Here is a 20,795-nt window from a genome sequence, read left to right as displayed (position 1 = left end):
TTGTGTAAGTGGATACTAAGATTCAATAGGAGTCTGCAATGGCAGACAAAATGAACTCCTAGCTAAAAAATAAGACTTGGGATTTATGCACATTACCTTCAGGTTAACGGGCTTTACAAAATAAATGGCTTTGTGGGTTTAAAGAAGAGGATGGAGGTAAGAAAATATTTAAATCTAGGTTACTGGTAAAGGATTTGCACAAAGAAAGAGCATTGATTTTGATGAGATGTTCTCTCAAGTTATAAAAATGACTTCTATTTGCACTATTTTAATTATTGTGGCTACTGAGGAACTACATTTGGAGCAGCTTCATGTTAAAATAGCCTTTCTTCATGGTGATTTGGATGAAGAGATATATATGGCATAGCCACAAGGTTTTTAGGTCAAAAGTGAGGAGAACTTAATGTGCATATTGAAGAATAGTTTATATGGATTGAAGTGAGCACCTCAGTAATTGTATCTAAAATTTGATAGTTTTGTGCATGAGCATGGATGCAATAGGTGTCATTCAAATCATTGTGCTTATTTAAGACATTAGTTGATGATAGATATAGTATTTTATGTTTATATGTTGATTATATGCTTGTAGTTAGGTTTAACATGGATCACATTAAGGGGCTGAAACGCTAGTTAGCACATTCATTTTCTACGAAGGATTTGGGAGTAGAAAAAAATCCTTGGTATGAAGATTTGTAAAGATAGGAAGAACATGAAACATACATTATCTTAGGCTCATTATATTGTGAAGGTATTGAAATGTTTCTCTATGGAGAATGCTAAAGTTGTCAACACGCCTTTACCTAGTCATTTAAAGTTAACTTAGGAGATGTGTCCAAAGACATAAGGAGAGGAGGATAAGATATCTAAGGTACCTTATGCTTCAGTTGTAGGAAGCTTGATGTATGCTATTGCATGTACAAGGCTAGATATTGCACATGTAGTGGGAGTCATTAGCATATATATGAGTCATCTAGGGCTTGAGCATTAGAATGTAGCTAAATGGATTCTCAAATATTTGCAAGGAACATCCAATAAATGTTTACACTTTGGGGGATCTACTACTAATTTGCAAGACTATGTTGACACATATTTGGTAAGGGATATTGATACCAACCAGAGTACTAGATCTTATGTATTTGCTATTGGTGGGGCAGCAATGAGTTGGTTTTCTAGGTTACAGAAGGTGAATTCTTTATCCACTACAGAGTCAGAGCATATTGTTGCTATAGAGGTAGCCAAGGAGATGATATGGCTTCAATCCTTCCTGGAAGAATTGGAACACCCTCAGAAGGATAATTATTTGTTTATAGATAGCTAGAGTGACATTTATTTTGCAAAGAGTTCTGCTCTACTTTCAACTACAAAACACATACAATTGTGGTACCATTTAATTTGGTTAGTTTTGGATGATGGATAGTTAAAGTTGGACAAGATACACACAAATGAAAATCCAGTAAATATGTTTACAAAGGTAGTGACAAGGGAGAAGTTGAAATCCTTTTCAATTTTGGTTGGCCTTCTAGACTGAACAGAATAAATGAAAAACAAAATCCAAGGTGTTTTGATCTGATGGGAACCTCATGGTAGAGAAACATAACCATAGGACCAGTCTCCAAGTGGTATATTTTTTCCTAGTGTGGAGTTTGATTAGTCCCCAAGTGGGAGATTGTTAGTTTGTGGTGACTGATTAGCGAAGTGTTGTACTACTCCATAATTACATTTGGGGCTATTTTATCAGCATTTTATGGCTGACATGTTGTAACTAATTTTAACCCTAAAGTGGAAAAAATACTTGTATAAAAGGGCTTAGGGTTAGGGATTTTCATAATGTGTAATGTGAAAATTGCTACTTGTGGTAGTATTGAGCTATAAGGGATTACAAATTGTAATCAGGTTGTAATCATTGGATCAAAATAATATTGGACTTGATATTTGGTGGACATAGCCTAGGAATTGCATGAACCACATTAAATCTTGGTGTCTTATGTTCTCTTCTATGTGGATTATTATTTTCTGTTATTGCTTATATTTGCATGTAATTGTTATTTTTGTTTGTGATTTATGCTAACAGAGGATATAGATATGTTGTATGCTTGACCTCAATTGCCCTCAACTCCTCCTAAAGATATCATATAATTTCTCTAAATTTGATCTCTTCTTAGTGTTTAATGGAGGGAAATAAGTGTCCAAGCTTTTTCCTATAATTAGTGTTAGAATGATTAGAATAACTAAGAGTGAGGTGAATCAATTATCATTGCATCCAGATGTACCAATTTAACTTTTAACATTTTCAATTTTTTTTAAAAAACTCATAAATCCACTTGGCCAATATAGCAACTATTGGAAATAGATAATACTAAGAAGGGGGGAGGAATCAATATTCTATAAACTTTTTCCCACAACTAGATATTATTAATTACTTTGCAACATGTATATGAAAGTAAACCGATAATGTTGAATAGTAAATGAAACCATACACAAAGAGGACTCATAACACCTTATTTTGTTAACTAGGGAAACCCTAGCCAAGGGAACACACCAGTGGGGATGGCACCCACAAATACTATCACAAATATAGATGAAAAATTTGGATGTATCGAGCAAATTCCCCAAGCATCTTTGGAAGTCATAAAATGGATAGACCTTAATAACCTAGTTGATATCCCCATTAGTAATGGTAAGTACACTTGGAATAATAAAAGGAAAGATTTCTCATATATCGCTGAGAAATTGGACAGGTTCTTCCTCAAAGGAGAACTAAGAGGAATAAACTTTGATGTTCAAGCCTCTATCCTACCCATAGCAGGATCAGATCACTATTTGGTCACGATTGAATTTACTAAAACCCATAAATCTACTAGAAACCCTTTTAAATGTGAAGAAATGTGGTTTTTAGACAAAATTTTTACTGATCCCATTAGAGAATGGTGGAATCAAGGCATTTTTAAAGGATCCAAATTGTATATATTTGTATCTAAGATGAAAGTGCTTAAAGAAAATATACTAAAGTGGAACAAATAACATTTCAATAATACATTTAAAGAACAACTAGACATAGAAGAAAGTTTAAAGAAATTAAATACAAAAGTAATTAAAAAAGGTATGAACAATGAAAACTTCTTTCTAGAAAAAGAACTCCTTGCTAAATAGGAAAATATTCTAGCAAAGGAAGAAGTCTTTTGGAGGCAAAAATCAAGAGAGAAATGGCTAAAAGAGAGAGATTGTAACACAAAAAAAACATAATAGCACGCTAATCAACAGAGTTAAAAGTAAAATTAGTAAAATTAAAAATGCCTCGGGCACTATCACTGAGAATCCTGATAGCATATCAAAGATTTTTGTAGATCATTTTAAGAATTTATTAAATAATTTTACGAGTTTGAACATGATAGCGCAAGAAACAATGTTGGAAACTATACCAAAAGTGATCTCTATAAAATATAATAAAGCATTAAACTCACCCATATCTTTGGAAGAAGTTAGATCAGTACTATTCAACATGAATCCAAATAGCTCTCCAAGACTAGACGGTTTCTAGGCCTTCTTCTATCAAAAGTGTTGGGATATTATCAGAACTGATCTTTAGAAAGCCATTGAGGCATCAAGAAATGGTAGATCATTATTATTAAAAATTAATTATACCTTTCTTATGTTGATACCCAAAAAAGTTGATCCCAAAAATCTAGGGGATTTTAGACCTATAGCTCTTTGCAACACCATCTATAAAATCCTATCCAAAATTTTAGCTAATCGAGTGAAAGCATTTCTTCCTAAGCTTATATTAGAAGAACAAACAAGTTTTGTACCAGGAAGATCAATACTAGATGGGATACTCATTATTCAAGAAACATTACATTCTACTAATAAAAATAAAAAGGCAAGCATGTTCATGAAATTGGATATTTAGAAAGCATATGATATGGTTGATTGGAGGTTTTTATATAAAACCTTAGAAGCTTTCAGATTCTCTCACTAATGGATAAATCTTATCTATCAATGCATATCTTCACCTAAAACATCAATTCTCATTAATGGAACCCTTTAAGGCTTTTTTGACACATCTAGAGGTTTAAGACAAGGAGATCCTCTATCGCCTTTCCTATACATTATCATGGTAGAAGCCTTTGGTACAGCTCACAAAAGCATACTATGATGGCAAAATCAAGGGAATTATGGTTACCGAGAATGTTGCTAATATAACCCATCAAGAATATGCAGATGATACCATTTTACTAGGAGAAAGCATAATAAATGAGGCCTCAAACATTAAGACACTTATCCAACAATATATGGAAGCTTTAGGTCAAAAAGTGAATGCAAAAAAATCAGAAATATTCTTCATTAACACCAAACCTGAAATAGAAAAATAGATTTGTAACATTATGGGGTATAAAAAGAGGTACATTCTCATGTAAATACTTATGAATAGAAATAGAAAAAGATAGTAAAACTAATAAAAGATGGCATAATATTCTTGATATAATAGGCAAAAGGATAGAAGGGCGAAAAGATAAATGGCTCACTAAAGCGGGTAAAGTTACTAAGATCAAAGCAGTTCTATTCGCCCTCCCAACTTATCCCCTTTCTTGCTCACCCTTATCAAAAAATACCAATAAGAAGCGTGAGGTGAAGCTTAGAAGTTTTCTCTAGAATGACACCGATGAACAAAAAAAACTGGCACTTATCAAGTGGGAAAATTTATATAAGCCAAAGGAATTAGGAGAATTATGTATCAAAAACTTAAGTTGGCAAAATGAAGCATTAGGTGCTAAACTTACTTGGCATCTCTTTGTAGAAAGGGATCATAAAAGGGCTAAAATTATGTATAACAAATACCTTAATGTTGATGATCCCTATTTCGTGTTTAGAATGAGGACCCTCCCTAAAGGTTCTGAAAGTTGGAATTTTATAGCAAAAAGCAGAGCCCTTATTAGTAAATATATCACAGGGATTTAGGGAATGGTGATGAAGCTCTCTTCTGGGAGGATTCATGAGATGGTTACCCCTCAATAGATAGCATGAGGATCCCAGCTAGCATCAAAGAGATATCAGTTAAACTCTAGGGAAGTAAGGTCAACAATTACAAAACTAAAAAATTTATCAATGAAATTTTAAGATGGCAATGGAAATCTATGGAGAATATAGATGTGGAACCAACAGTAAAAAAGGAATACAAACAAATCATCTAGAAAAGGAAAATAAAGCAGTTAGAGAGAAATGACAAACTCATGTGGGCAACATCAAAAGATGGTAGGTATAGTGTTAAAAATGAATATAGAGTTATCACGCATTCCCAAAGATGGGAAGAAGTGAACATCCCACTTAAACTATGTTGGGATTCATCTTGTCTACCAAAGGCAGGATTGTTTTTGTGGATGGCATCTCAGAACAGGATCCTAACTGCTGAGAGACTCAGTAAGCTGAGTATTGAGGGACCATCAAGATGTGTACTATGTAAACATGATAGTGAAAATATTGATTATATCCTATATAGATGTCCATACACTCAATATTGTTGGGATTGGCTCAGACAGATGCTAGGTTGGACTGCCCCTATGCCAAGATCCCTAGATGATTTTCTTAAGGCCTAGCTAATAGATAATACTAAATCTATATATAGAAAATTATGGAATATATGTCCATCTATCCTTATGTGGTAAATATGGAAAGAAAGGAATAGAAGAATATTTTTTGACAAGGACATGACGGGAGATGAGATTATTAGAACAAATGAGGCATGTATAGTTGAAACTTTAAATGCTCACTTGAGGAAAACCTAGAAAGAGGAAGGATCATTTTGGTTATGGGATGGATTAATGAAAAAGAATTGGAAAAACCTAATTAATCCTCTACTTATTTACAAAAAGAAGAATAAAGAAGCGAGGGACAAATGTATATGGATCCCACCTCCGATTGGGTGGACCAAATTAAATTTTGATGGAGCCTCAAGAGGCAATCTAGGTACTACTAGAATAGGATGTAGAGTTAATAATGATTCTAGTAGGTGGATCACCAAAAGGGCTAAAGCCATAGGATCAACCACTAACAACCTTGCTGAAATAGAAGCTCTACAAGAAGGTCTCCAAATTTGCCTAAATATAGGTTTATCAAAACTTATTATGGAAGGAGATTAACATATTGTACTAAATTCCATTAGGAAAAGGAAGATGCCTAATTGGGTTTTAAACTCTAAACTAGAAGTACTAAATATTATGGACTGCTTCAAAGATATTTAGATTCTTCATATCTTTCAAGAAGGTAACAAAAAGGTAGATCAACTAGCAAATAAGGGTGTTGACAGCAAAAATATTTTAATATATAAGGATTAATAAGGTAATCAAGAATTGAATAGCCATACTAATGTAAAGGGATTAAGGAAAACTACTCTATTAGTGAAATTGATTTGGAGGAGCAGTCAGAGATTAAGGATACATCCACATTACAATTAGATAACTATTTCTATAAGGGTACAAAGGTTGGCTCAAGAATTTACATACATAAAATATATATATTTAGCTAAATGTGACTTATAGTCGTTGGTACATTTGAACAACATAGTCTTAAAATGGATAGTAGGAGGAAATTTATAGCTATTAATCAAGAATTTGAAAGAATCAAAGGCAATCTGAAAATATTTAATAAAAAAAGATAGGTTTTTAATAAATAAATAGATTAAAAAATTAAAACAGGTAGAGAATAACTTGAACACCTAGAGAAGGAACTCTATGCATGAATTAGAAATTAGTAAATCATATATATATATATGCTAATTGATACATTGGCATTAAATTAACATGTAAGGGCAAGATTCTCTTTGCAGTTAGAAAACTATTGATCATTAGATTGAAGTCACTGCCTTAGATCTAAGTATAAGGCTTTTAAATAAAAAACGATTTTAATAGGGATTCATATTAACTAACAAATTCTTAAGCTATTCAACATTGTTATGATCAAGTTGGTAATAGAGGTGGATATTATATTAGAATTTAAGTAAGAGCACTCTTAAAATGTACTACTTATTAGTAATCTTTGATATAATGTTAAAGGAAAGAAACATAGGAATCTCCAGCTAGGAATTCAGGGATATCTAAATTAATGTTTTTAATTAATAGTACTAACATTCACTTTGAGTTGCATTACTGATCAACAGGTTAGCTAGATGTTATCACTTCATCCAGGATTGATAAAGAAGAGTCAACTATAAATTATATATAGATTTGCTCGAAGTGATCACTCTCATCTTAGACACTGAAGAGCTCAAACAAGCCTTATAGAGATCATTGGAGCCTGTATAACTTAGAAAAGGAAATAGACTTTTATATTGTACTCAACAACAATAATTGAAAATTGGTAACTGGGGTACGCCCCTTTTAATAATGTAATAATAAAGACTATGGTCCTAGGCAAGACGAGAGGTTTTCGTCTCCTTCTTTCCTACCAATGCCCATTTGAATGGAGATACTCTGTTGTATTTTTATTTTTATTAAATTAATATAATCAAAGGCTTCAACCATTTACCGACCAAAAAAAAAAATCTTGGTGGAATATAATCTTATTAGATGTTTATAAATTGTATGTGTAGTTATAAGTTAGTAAATATTTAATTATGATTTAGTTATATTTTAATGAAGTTATAGTGAGGTTAACTAGATGATCATTTATTTATGTTGAGTAGATATAATGGGTGTAATTATATTTAGTTTTATTTCAATTATAATTTAATTATAATTATAATTTATGTTGAGCTATTTATAATAGAACTATGAGTTCAATGGAAATTAAATATTAACATTGGACTTATATGGAAGTTAAAGTAATACTTTAAGAATGATATTGATAATAATATCTAATCTAAAGTTTTATGTTATTAACTAAATCATTTATAATCTATAATTATTTAATGTAATAACATGATAATATGTAATAGTTAGAATTGATAAAATATTAATGTAGTTAGTATTTAATTAAGAGATAATTTTTGAATTGACTATTAAATTATTCAATCAAGTATAGGAAATAATACCATTATACTATTGATTAATCACGACGTTTCATATATATGAAGTATTTATTTACCATAGGTATTCATGCATGTTTTTGAACATAAACTCTTAAGCCAAATTGAATTTTAAGAATATGAATTAATTTTGTTGCAAAATTAAACTTGTATTATTATTGTGTTTTTTAAGCATGTGGTTTTGTTGGGATTTCTTTTATGATTTTTTTGGGGTTATCTAGTTGGTCAATTAGTATTGCACACTAGAGGCTATGAGATTCTATTTTCTATGTGAAATGATATAACCATTTTTATATCTCAATTAGTTTGTGTATAGTTTGGAGTGTAAGTGTGAGTGATCCTTCTTGGTCCGATCATTATGTCTTTTGACAAGAAGGGGTGACAACAATTATTTTGTTAAGTTTGATTTACCTAGTCACCTTATGTTATCATTTATGTTGATCTACATTTTGGATGATTGTGTTGTGGAGTATGTTATTTTATAATTTACTCCACAATTTGAATGATTATCTTTATGTGTGATGTACTCTATGATGAAGATGAATGTTATTGATGTTGGTTTATTGTTCTCGTGATTACGAAACTCTATGATTTGTTAAGTTATGATTTTGAGATATCCATTAAGGGATGGATGATTCTATGAGATGTTATATTGAGATGGACGATGAATCCTTGTGTGGATGTGATATTCTTTCTTATGCTCCATTATTTTATTTTGGTGACTTTCATGATTATGATTTATGAGAATGTTTTTTTGGTATTATTTGAATTTTTTTGAATAAAGCATTAGGGTAGGTTATCTAGGTGTATAGAGGGGAAGTGGCTTGCAATGGGGGTTGTAGCCTTAACTAGCTACTGGGGTAACTTGTTACATAAGTAACTTAATTAAGTGATAATACTACACACTAAATGAGGGGGTTTAAAAAGAATTAAAAAGATTAAGTGTTCCCCTCCCATGCCTTGAGTGCTAGTACAAGCTAGGTACAAAGTGAGAGAAGATGTTTGATTATGATCTTGCATAGCTAGTTTCCTTGTCTGTACAGAAGGATTATTAATGCCACATAGAGTCACTAGGGGGTCAGAGTCTAGAGATACTACTAGTATAACTTTAGATTTGACTCATGTGATGACACTTGCCATATGCATCTTAGGTTTCCTATTTATATTTATATTTATGTTTTTGTTTTGGGTTGCCTCTGGGATCATATTTTCATCTAAGTAGTACCACTTGTTGTAGAAAGCTTTTAAGATCCTTGCCTAGGATTTGTATTGTTGATTTTGTGGTTTGATTATCCATGTGTGGATCATACATTATTTCCCCTGCATTGTGGGAGTGAGAGCCTAATTAGGTGATGACATGGCCGGGAGGTCGTGACTTCTTACCATTTAGGCCCCCCTCAGTTTAATGTCAATATTGGATATTCATTGATGTATTTGTAAAATTATCATTCTTATTCTTATCTTAGATAATTTTATTCAGATGTTGTATCTATGTATTCATGTATCTTTTGTCTTATGATTCTACTGAATGATGTATTGTATTTTGATGTACTCATATTTATTATTACATATGCAACATGTACAATGGATGTGGTCATTTGGATGTGCTTCATTGTATCAGTTGTACTTATGTATCTACTTATGAGATTATGTATATGTCATTCCTTTATGATTATGGAAATTACTTAAGATTAAAACTAATTAACAAAACCTTCTTAAACATGACTCAATGTGAAGGAACCCTCAAGGAATGAAAAATGTATTTGTAATTACTTATGTGTACTTGATGTGTATGCATATTACTTCCACATTGTTATCTTATGTTGTGTAAACTTAAAAAAAATGTTTGGTAAAACATTGTAACATAGTAGGTTAATTTCTCTTGGGTTCCCAAGCGGAGCATTACATGGTCTCACAAATAATCCCATGCCACCCTCACAAACAACATACAAAATATCCAGAGCCTCCATAAAATTATTAGTATGAAAGTCATTATGCACAGAGAAAGGAAATTGGAGTTCACTAGAACTACTACAAACAACTCCCCTAATTTTAATAGCTTCAAGATTTCCATGTGACAAACCATCAGTGTTGACTTTGAGAACTCTAGATAGAGGAGGAGTCCAATGCCCCTCATGATTAACCCATTACCTAGGCTGCCTGGGCTTACTAAAAAACCACTAACCCACGTCCACTAAGACTTTTCCCTGGAGAGGAAAATTTTGGTGATTGCAAAAAACAAGATCTCTAGTATCCATAACCCCATCAAACACACACTTAGCCTAAACTATTTCATGAAGAGAAACAAGATGAAACTTCTTTAAATTTATTACACATGTTTGTTTTAAAACTAGTAATCTCATAATTGTTATACAATTATATTTAACTATATTCACCATGAAATACAATAATAAAACATTTTAAAAGTCATATCACATAAAAAAAAGATTCTAGATAAACCATATGAAATCTACATTTAATCTATATACAATAAAAAATACTTAACAATAAAGGTGAACTCTCAAATTTAGACTCTCTATTATAACACATGTTTATTAATGGTAGGAGTGTAATAGTGTAAGTAATTCTCTAACCTTATATGATTTTTATAAAGAATTTATGGATGATAAATTTGAGGTAATAAGTATTTGTGGGTTGGAAGAAATTATATATATATATATATATATATATATATATATATATATATATATATATATATATATATATATATATATATATATATATATATATATATATAGTGCTAGTGTTTAAAATTTATGAAAAATAAAATTTAGATAATAAGTGTCTATGGATTGTTTTTCTTTAAATCCTATTTATTTAAAAAATAATTACTTGTCATCTCCACATTGTCTCATGTTTTGATCTCTATTTATGTAACTTTTGATTTTTAAAATTGATTTAGGTTTTAGTTTTAAAAATTTAAAAATTTATTTTTATATTAGTTTGGTTTTTTCTTTAAATATTATTTTTTAGTTTCTATAATTTATTTAGTCAATATAATATTTGTTAGAGACGTTATTTTTTCATATTATTTGATTTTTTGATGGGGTTTTTTTTTTAAAAAAAATTTCATATTTTTTTTAATATTAACTATAGAGGGATCAAAAATAACAAAATAATCCAAGAGTTAACTGGACAAGGCCAAGCCTCAGTCACCAAAAGTTCACAGAGTCATCAAAAAGATACAAGATAAAGTTCATTGACACTAAGAAGCCTAATGCAAAACATAAGAGTGATCTTCAACCTAGATTGTTCAACCCCCGGGTCCCTTCATCTAGACAATAATATTTTTTTATTGGATTTGCACCATCATGATAATTTGTTGATTAGTCGCATTGTTGTTCTTGTTGATTTTATTAGTGAGTTTCTTCAAGATAGCTTCAAAGTTAACTAAGTTATCCATATGAATTCTCTAGTCATAGCCATCCTTCAACTCATAAGCGAACATGGTGGAGTGACTAGCTTGGAGAAATATTCTAAGCTTCTTCCTATCTAGAGTCATATTTGCGTTCACTTGTGAGGAAATTTTTGAAATATGTGTGTTTTCAAAAAAACTCAATAAGGGATCCGAGAGAGTCTTGATACCTTTCTTCCTTTCTACATTTCCAAATCTGCCACAAAATGTTAGAGGATAACATGTTCCATAATATACATTCTTAACACCATCAATATATCTAATAACAATTTAAAAAATATTCATAGAGAAGGGGAAGTAGATATCAAACATATGCCAAATACTTTTGGCAAAAGAACAATTAAAGAAGATATGTCTGCACGTGTCGGGAAGGCCACAAAATTTGCATCTATCAAAATCACTAGAATCTTTCCTCAGAGAAAGTTTATCTAGAAGCAAGAGCCATCTAAAACATTTGATCTTAGGTTCAATGAGAGATTTCCACAGTCTATCAAGGTATTTTTTTCCACATATTATCATCTAATTCAGAATACCAAAGTTTATTTTTATGTGAGATAATGTCTTTATTGGCATCAATGACTTTGTAAATATTTGTGGCTTTAAGTTTTTTCCAAAACTATACCATCAGGCCATTTTATTTTAAGAAATCTACGAGAATCAACATGGAAGACTGCTGGTAGGTCCTTACAGGCTTTGACAATCATGTTATAGGTCTTCTTCTGAGAGATAGGAATATGATAATTAGCACTAATATCCTCCCAGTTGATAAGTTTATCCTCCTCAAAAAGACAAATGAGTTGAGATATTTCCAGATTATTCCAATGTTTAGTAGAGAATCCTTGGGAGAGGGCAAGAGATTTCCCAACAAGATGCAAGTTCCATCAAATGGATCTTTCACCATAAGAGTACCATGATCAAAGAAGGCCTTATTAGTAATATAAGGCTTAATATATTCCAAGGCCTTCCAATAGATTTAAAAATCAAAGAGCCTTGAACAATAATGGGAAAACCACCCTCTATGATATCACAAAGAGGGATATTTTTCCAAGATTTAGCTTTTTTTTGGCATTCCTCTTTATGTATTGCTTCTAATAAGGACCTTCCAAGGCTCATCGCCCTCTAAGGAGTGAAAGATCCATTTGGCGCAAAGGACAATCCCTTGAAGCTGTAGGTCTTTCAGTCCTAACCCTCTACGGAGCTTATCAATGTGATACCAATCCCATTTGACAGTGTGTCTCTTCTTATTACCTTTACTGTCGTACCAAAGGAAGTTCCTAATAGCTTTTTGGATTTCAAGAATTTGGTAATTGTTAAACATCTAGGCGGAGGAGTAATAAACACTATAGGAAGAAAGATTTTTTTGGCAAACCTGAACCCTCCGAACAAGAGACAGAGATCTGTTATGCCATTTATTGAGCTTAGTGAGGATGTTCTCCTTAATCCAAGTCCACATATCCTTAAGGGAGGGATCTATGAAAAAGGGGATACCCAGGTAATGAACAATCTTTTGAGAACCTCCCCATTGGTAGGTAAACTTGCTAAACCAATCAGGGGGTTGATCAATCTAGCCAAGGCAAATAGACTTAGCATGGGAGATACGAGAGCCCGAGATAGAGCATAAGGCATTGAGCTTGGTTTGAAGGGTTGCAAAATTGGACTCATTAGCTTCAAAGAAAAGGGAAGTATCATCAACAAAATGACAGTTAGTAAGGTCAGTATCATTAGGAAGGGTAAATTAGCCTTTAACAATAGGGGAGAAGGAGTTATTCCTAATGATATAGGATAAGGCATTTGAGGCGATGACAAAAAGGGTAGGGGCCAGGGGGCAACCTTGTCTAATGGATTTGCCAAGGGGGAAAGGGCTAGAAAGGGAGCCATTGACATCAAACTTTAAGAAGAATCATGACAAACTTACAAGGGGGGGGGAAGCCAAAGGCTTCAAGCATAATAAGAATGAAGTCCCATTCAATCCGGTCATAGGCTTTTCAAAGTCAAGCAACAACATAATAGAGTCCTGATTAGAGTGTTTAGACTAGTTCATAACTTCCTAGATAGTGAGCAGGTGCTCAAGAATGTATCTACCTTTGATAAAACTAGTTTGGGTGGGGCTCACAAACTTGGGAAGGATGGTTTCAAGTCTCAAGGCAAGAATCTTAGCAAGAATTTTGTAAGACACATTTAGGAGAGTAATTGACCTCCAATTATTAAGCATGGCTTTGTCCCCATCCTTCGAAATCAACTTAATAATCCCTCTGTTGATGAGACTTCCCAGGGTACCTTTAGAATAAGCATAAGAGTAAATATCATAGAGGTCTTTGTAGATCCATTCTATATTAGCCTTATAGAATTCAATCGACAAACCATCAGGGCCAGAAGCCTTATCATTCTTTAGAGACTTATGGCTTTCTCAATTTCATCTATAAAAATCTCACAATTGAGTAGGTCTCCAAACTGCCTGGAGATCCTATTAGGAATAAGCCATTTATAATCATATCTAAAAGCCTTAGCTTCCTTAGAATCTTCATAGGTGAATAACTTAGTATAGAACTTGACAAAAGCATCTTATATACCATCAATATTAGTAATCTCTTTATTGTCGACAAGGATTCTCTCTATAGATTCATTAGCTTGCTTTTGCTTAAGAAGATTGAAGAAAAATTTGGAACCTTTGTCCCCATTTTGGAGCCAGTGAGCACGAGATTTGATTCTATTACCTCTAATTTTAATTTTTTGGTGTTTCCTAAGATTATCCCTAGCTTGGACGACTTGAGTGCAAATAGTAAAATCATCAGGATTGGTTTGAACATTCAATTCAGTAGTGCGAAGCTTAATAGAGAGCACTTTCTCTGAGTGCCTATAATCTTTAGCTTTCTTCTGACCAATGGTTTTAAGAACGCTATGCCAAGTAGAGATGTTTTGACTCCAGAGATCAATAGGGGAAAGAGAGAGGAGACTGTTCTAGTTGATGATCTTAATGAGATGGATAGCAGAAAGAACATCCTCATCAAGGAGAGAGGTGTTTAGAATAAACCTAGGGTTGTTAGCAATTTTACGAACATGGGAGTTAACAATTCTAATGTAGACAGAGATCGGGTGATGGTCCAAGAGCTAGGTGGGGGTAACACTAACCAGGTTTCCAAGGTCATCAGGGAGGAAGGAGATGGTATTCTTGTTAGCATAGAATCTGTCCAACCTGGCATATATTCGAGAGGGGCTTTGTTGGAAGTTACACTAGGTGTGCCACATCCCTTCGTATCTAGGAAATTTACTAGTAAGAGGGTCATAAAGTTGCACAAACTGTTTCATCCTATTCCAATGGGTTTTTTCAAACTCTTTCCAAGAAAAGGGGAGACCCTAGATCATTTGTTTTCATATTTGATAAATTGAATTTAAATAAATAATATTTAGTAATTTATTTAAAATATTTTAGTAAACATTATGTAATTTAAATTAAAAATTATTAATAATCTAATTTGTTCACATAAGATTATATTTTTAAAAATAATTTTATTATCGACCACCTCAGCAGAGAAGCATGCAACTGCTAGTTTGATTTTTATATATATTTAAATAGTGCTAGTGTTTAGAATTTATGAAAAATAAAATTTAGATAATAAGTATCTATGGATTGAAGGAAATTAATAAAAATTGTCCACACAATCAAAATTTAAAAAACAAAACAAATAATAGTAATAGATTGTAAAAATTTAATAGCTCTAACTACAATTTTTTTAAAAATAATAATAAATTTCAAACAATTAATTAATTTCCTTCTATCCACAAATTCTCATAAAAATTATAATATTCAAAAATTTGTTACACCATTACACTCCCACCACTGAAAATACATTAAAAATTTACAAAATTTTAAAATAATAATAAAAAATCTCGTAAGTTTTATGATATTGAAAAAGTCAAAATAGAAGCCGGCGCTCATAGCAGTCCGTAGCCGGCTACGAGCTACAATATCGACTGTCCGATCACCATCCAACGGTTGCGATTACAAATAACCGGGGCCGCACGATGGGGATCTAATAACTCCTTAATTTCTTCCCAGCCGTCTGATGTAGCATATGACACGAGTCAAATATATTTGATCGACGGAGAGGACTATGTACACGTGGAAAAGTTGGCGCCAAATCTAACGGGTTGGAAGCTTCGTTCGATAACAATTGTGAACCGTCAGATTTATTTTCAACGGTTCAAATTGAATGAGACCTGGCCGTTGGAAAGCTCCACTCAAAGAGAGAGAAAAACCTGGGGAAGCTTTTCTCGCTTTATTATTATTTATTGGGTGCTTAAATTGGGGAAAAATCTCCGAAAATTTCTTGTAAGATTACGATCAGGCGTTGAAAAAGACAATACCCAGATGAGTTTAAGAAGTTAGATTAGATGACATATATACATATGCAATGCGTATATAGAATGTGTGTATGGGCTTTTTATTGTAGGTGCTTAAATTTGGGGGAAAATCTTTGAAATTTTTATGTATGACGATGATCACGCGTTGAAAAAGACAGGACTCAGATGAGGTAAATAAAAAATACAAATTAGATTGACATAGACACATATACAATGCGTATATACAGGCAAGCGTATATACAATGTGTATATGGGCTATAAGCAGGAGCCCATGTGGGGTGTGGGTAGCTTTGGGAAATCGGCGAAGAAAGCACCTTGCTGCCTAAAAGGGCTGCTGCCCGAGGAGTTTGGGTTCTATTTTTTTGAGGTAAAAGAAACCATCATGTTCTTCTGTATAAAAGAGAACAAGCTCGCTTTCTTTTCTCTCTTTTTTTTTGGGCATATTTTACAGCCGGTTTTGGTAAGATGGGAATGATTCCTACTGGTTGGAGCGGGAAAATAAATGTCTGATATGTAGTTTTATCTTGGAACCGAAAAAACAAAAATGGGTGTCTGATATACAGGGGATGCTAGATAGAGTTCAGAGGGCGAGGATTGGGGATTTAGGAATACAGATTCTTGTTTTTCTATTAGATTGTCGTTGTTATTGTGGGGATGATCATGAGTAGAGAGGAGGTGGAGGAAGAGGAGGATCGAGTGCATAGAAGATCCAAACCGCTCGTGTAATCTGAGATGAGCAGAAACCATCTGCCCGCCATGGAGAACCACATCAAAACCGTCCACTCGAAACTTACGCGGACACCCAGTTCGCTTTTAAGGTCACCCACCATTAAATCCGGTATTGATAGCTTCTCAGACCTCGTAGAGGCAAAATCGGCGGAGGAAAAGGAGAAACAGCAGTATTCGAAAACCACCAAATGGCCCAAGAGAGGGATGGGATCGGACGTGATGTTACATAGAAAACCACCTTTCAGGTTTCAGCTCCTCCTTCCTCTTCTTGTCATGATTGTGGTGCCCTGCCTTTGGTATAACATCAGGGGAATCCAAAACCCCGATTTGAACAATTCAGATTCCGATGCCGCATTTGTAAGAGGTATCTGGTTTGATTCCTTTTCTGCTCTGGTTTTTGTGACTGCAGTCGTTATATCCCTAAAGATTGCATTTCCTGATTTGAGGGTTGGGATTAGGCTGCCTTCTATGAGGCTGGTCAGGGGTTCGAGCCTCGGCCAGAGCTGGGGTTGCCTTGCTGTTTCATGGGTGAAGCCATTGACTTCATTTGCAATCAGCCATAGGAGAAGAATCAAGGGCAATCCATCCGTAACATGGACTATCGGGTCTAAGCCAAAGAGTGAGAGTAGAACCAAGATTGGTAGAGAAGGGGTTGAGGTTTACAGCAATGGCGATGTGTTCGAGGGCGAGTTTCATCAAGGCAAATGCTCAGGCAGTGGTGTTTATTATTACTATGTTAATGGCAGATATGAGGGCGATTGGGTGGATGGAAAATATGATGGGTATGGGGTTGAGACATGGGCTAGGGGGAGCCGTTATAGAGGCCAATACAGGCAGGGCTCGAGGCATGGTTATGGTGTATATAGGTTTTATACCGGGGATATGTATGCAGGGGAGTGGTCCAATGGGCAGAGCCACGGCTGTGGTGTGCAAACCTGTGAAGATGGCAGTCGGTATGTTGGAGAGTTCAAATGGGGTGTCAAGCATGGACTTGGATACTACCACTTCAGGTATGATGCTTAGCTTTGGCTATAAAATTTCATAATCTAATCAATTCAGAGTTACTCCATTTTAATCGAATCGCAATATATTTTTAAGCAAATCACAAGACCTTTGAAATTGCCTGCAAAGTCTCAGAGCTTTGATATCACCTATTCGCTAAATATTACAGCATATTTAAATACCCTACACTTCAGCATCTGGTATAGTGTAGGCAACGAAGTTTTTAGTGGATTCAGTATCGAAATCACAGAGATAAAAAGAACCTAGTTTAGAATAGGATTGCGAATGGCATACCTCTAGCTTTTCACTCACATGATGGCTTATGAACTCTGGTTGATTGGCCGGCAGAGTCAATATGTTTACGAGGTTTATGCTCCATTGATCCGATTTTTTCTTGGCTGCTTGAGATCAGATTTATGGACATGCTTTGTGGTACTTGTCTGTGATTAAGTTTAGGTTCACAGTTTTTATGCTTGATTGCATTACAAATGCATGATTGGGTATCATGAATAAAGTTATTAATGTGTTATTAACGTTTGCACAATCTTTATATTCGATTGTTAGGCAACAAAGAGTTCTTGGATGTAACGGAAGGTATCATACGAAGAATATGATACTCTGAAGATGAACGATCAAACTAAAGCATATAAATTAATGATCAAACATTGATTACATTTTTCTTCTTTGTTGATCTAAGAGTTCTCTTTGTATATTATGCTTTTACAAATTTGTGCAGGCAACCACAACTGTCAATTAATTTATAAACCAATTATAAGCCTAGAGCTCAGAAGGGTAAAAGTATTGGAAGCCAGTTTCTATACACCCTGACTGCTAGCACTTTGTGGATGATCTTGTCTAGTCTAGTAGTGCTTTGTGTAGGTCCATAAATTCATTCAATTTCAATACAGTAGGGATAGCATCTCTTAAAAGCTAAAACTTCTTGCTATCTATCTCTTTTTTAATATATCCATACTGAAGAGATTTGCTTGTCTGCAGAAATGGAGATACATATGCGGGAGAGTACTTTGCAGACAAAATGCATGGTTTTGGAGTCTATCGCTTTGCTAATGAGCATCGATATGAGGGTGCATGGCATGAGGGAAGAAAACAAGGGCTTGGAATGTATACTTTCAGAAATGGCGAAACTCAGTCAGGGTACTGGCATTTTGGTGTCTTACAGACACCTAGCACTCTAAATTCTGGAGTAACCAAGGGGGTCAGCCATGCAAAGGTTCTGCATGCAGTCCAGGTATGTTACTTTAAAATTAGGTCTTCTGCAATTTTCTGTCAGAAAATCTATGAGGACATTGCTTACTTCGATGATTCTGAGAGATGCTTTTCTACCATTAATTGAGATGACACCAATACAGTTTTTCTGTCGAAATTCTAATCTAAATATGGCTATTTTCTGGATCAGGAAGCAAGGCGTGCAGCGGAGAAGGCGTTTGAAGTTCCTCGAGTTGACGATAGAGTTAATAAATCTGTTGCAGCTGCCAATAAAGCAGCCACTGCGGCAAGAGTTGCAGCAGTAAAGGCTGTTCAGAAAAGAATGCATGGTGATTTTTCTCCAGTGGAAGTCTGAATTTTTAAATTTTGTAAAAGAGTTCTGAGTGGTATGCCTTATCAAAGTCCTCTAACATACTAATTTGCGCTAGAGAAAAGGAGTTTCAGTTCATTATCTTTGATGCGGTGTGTTTCCTCATGTAAACAAGAAAAATCAAAAGTGTTTGATCGTTTCTGGCATTCCATAAGAATGGGGTATTGCCAGTTTATTTTGCCGTTGTTCATGTAGAAGAGTAAATTTTTTCCTGAAATTTGTCTTTTACTGATGCAACTTTATCACAGAAGTCACTTGAAGTAAATGACAGTGACCTGTTTTGAGTAATCTGGATGGAATATGCGCCCCTGAAGAATATTGTAGAGAATCTCTGTTTTGTCTCAGGAGGTGTGCTCATAGTGCTCTTGTATAGTGAAGCTGAGCTTTAATTGTTGGCCAAGCCAAAGCTTGCCACCTTCCAAATAGTAGTCTTCCTCCAATGTAGAGGCTACTTCAAATATGTATACATAAGCAAGTAATCACTGGATGGGTTTACTGTCAACAATGGTATCTCACTGTATAAATCTCATTATATGTTGTTATGCTTCAAATGTTAATTATCTTTGACCCGCTCACCAACAACCATCCATTTGCCTGCTATGAGAGTTGCGCATGTTTTTCTGATAAATCAATTACTGCATAACATTTTCGTTGGGAAAAACATGATTAATTGCTACATCTCAAGGTTGTATATCAATTTGCTGTTTTTATTTGTTCTGGCTTGTGTTGATTATCTCAGGCAATCACTTTGTTACATATATAGTACAGTTTTATCTTTAACAGGGAGCCTATCATACTTGCCCATCACCTTTAAGCTAGTTGCAGAACTAAATTACATGCATAATGGTACAGGGTTTGCTGATTGTAAAGTTTCATCGAGCAGTTTACTTGATGGACAAATAATTTGATTATACAAATGTCATCATTGGTAGTGCCATTATATGATTAAGAGCAATATGAATCTCTCGGAGTAAGTTACAATTTGAAACATCAGAATCTATAAAAATCCTTGGTTACTCATTAAAATGTTAGAAAGACAAATGCTAGCATATTTCATAGAATACAAGAAGTGTCTTGTTTCTTGAGACCTATAAATGTGTATCTTTGTAAAAATATTCATCTTAAGGCCAATCTACAATAAATTGTCAGCTTAGCATGTAACATTCAAGAGTCAAGTTATTTAAAAGCTTGCAAAATATTAATATTTGTTTTTTAATTGAAGCAAATTTTGGTCGAAGCTGGCAAATTTGAAGTTCCATTCTATTTTCTATCCTAAAAATTGGCTTCTGTGCATCAAATGTCATGTATTGGATGTTAAATTTTCCTTAAATTCTAATTTGCAAAGCATATCATGATAGATGTCAGCGAAGAATTTTTTCTACAAATAGTTAAACAGGTATAAGATTAGAATTCAGTGGGGACCCTTACATCACGGCGTTCGTTAACATTAATGACACAAATTTGGGATGCTGATTGCATGTACATGAAAAGTGGGGACCTATGAGCTGTCGTGAAAACTGCTACAACCGCCCAAAACTAAACAAAAATAGCGGTGATTAGCATATCCTTTCGTGGATGAAAGAAATGAAAACAGAGACTCGTGAAAGAATTCAAAGAACAAAATCTCTAAAATTACTGAAGAAAAAGCATAG

General features: G+C 33.8%; 1 protein-coding gene across 1 annotated transcript; it reads left to right on the top strand.

Annotated features, from left to right (window-relative positions):
- Positions 1–15,474: 15,474 nt before the first annotated feature.
- On the top strand, positions 15,475–19,694 carry LOC149542339 (uncharacterized). The gene is made up of 3 exons (XM_089797309.1): positions 15,475–17,554; positions 18,543–18,795; positions 18,964–19,694. Exons 1-3 carry the CDS (start codon positions 16,548–16,550, stop codon positions 19,126–19,128), a joined length of 1,425 nt encoding a protein of 474 aa, XP_089653435.1. The 5' UTR covers positions 15,475–16,547; the 3' UTR covers positions 19,129–19,694.
- Positions 19,695–20,795: the final 1,101 nt, after the last annotated feature.

The sequence above is a fragment of the Cupressus sempervirens genome, chromosome 8 (genome assembly GCF_028749045.1).
Source record: "Cupressus sempervirens isolate cs-2001-9-10 chromosome 8, ASM2874904v1, whole genome shotgun sequence".
In the NCBI taxonomy this organism is placed as follows: Eukaryota; Viridiplantae; Streptophyta; class Pinopsida; order Cupressales; family Cupressaceae; genus Cupressus; species Cupressus sempervirens.
Note: the sequence above shows the minus strand (reverse complement) of the source record. Positions and strands in the feature narration are given on the sequence as shown.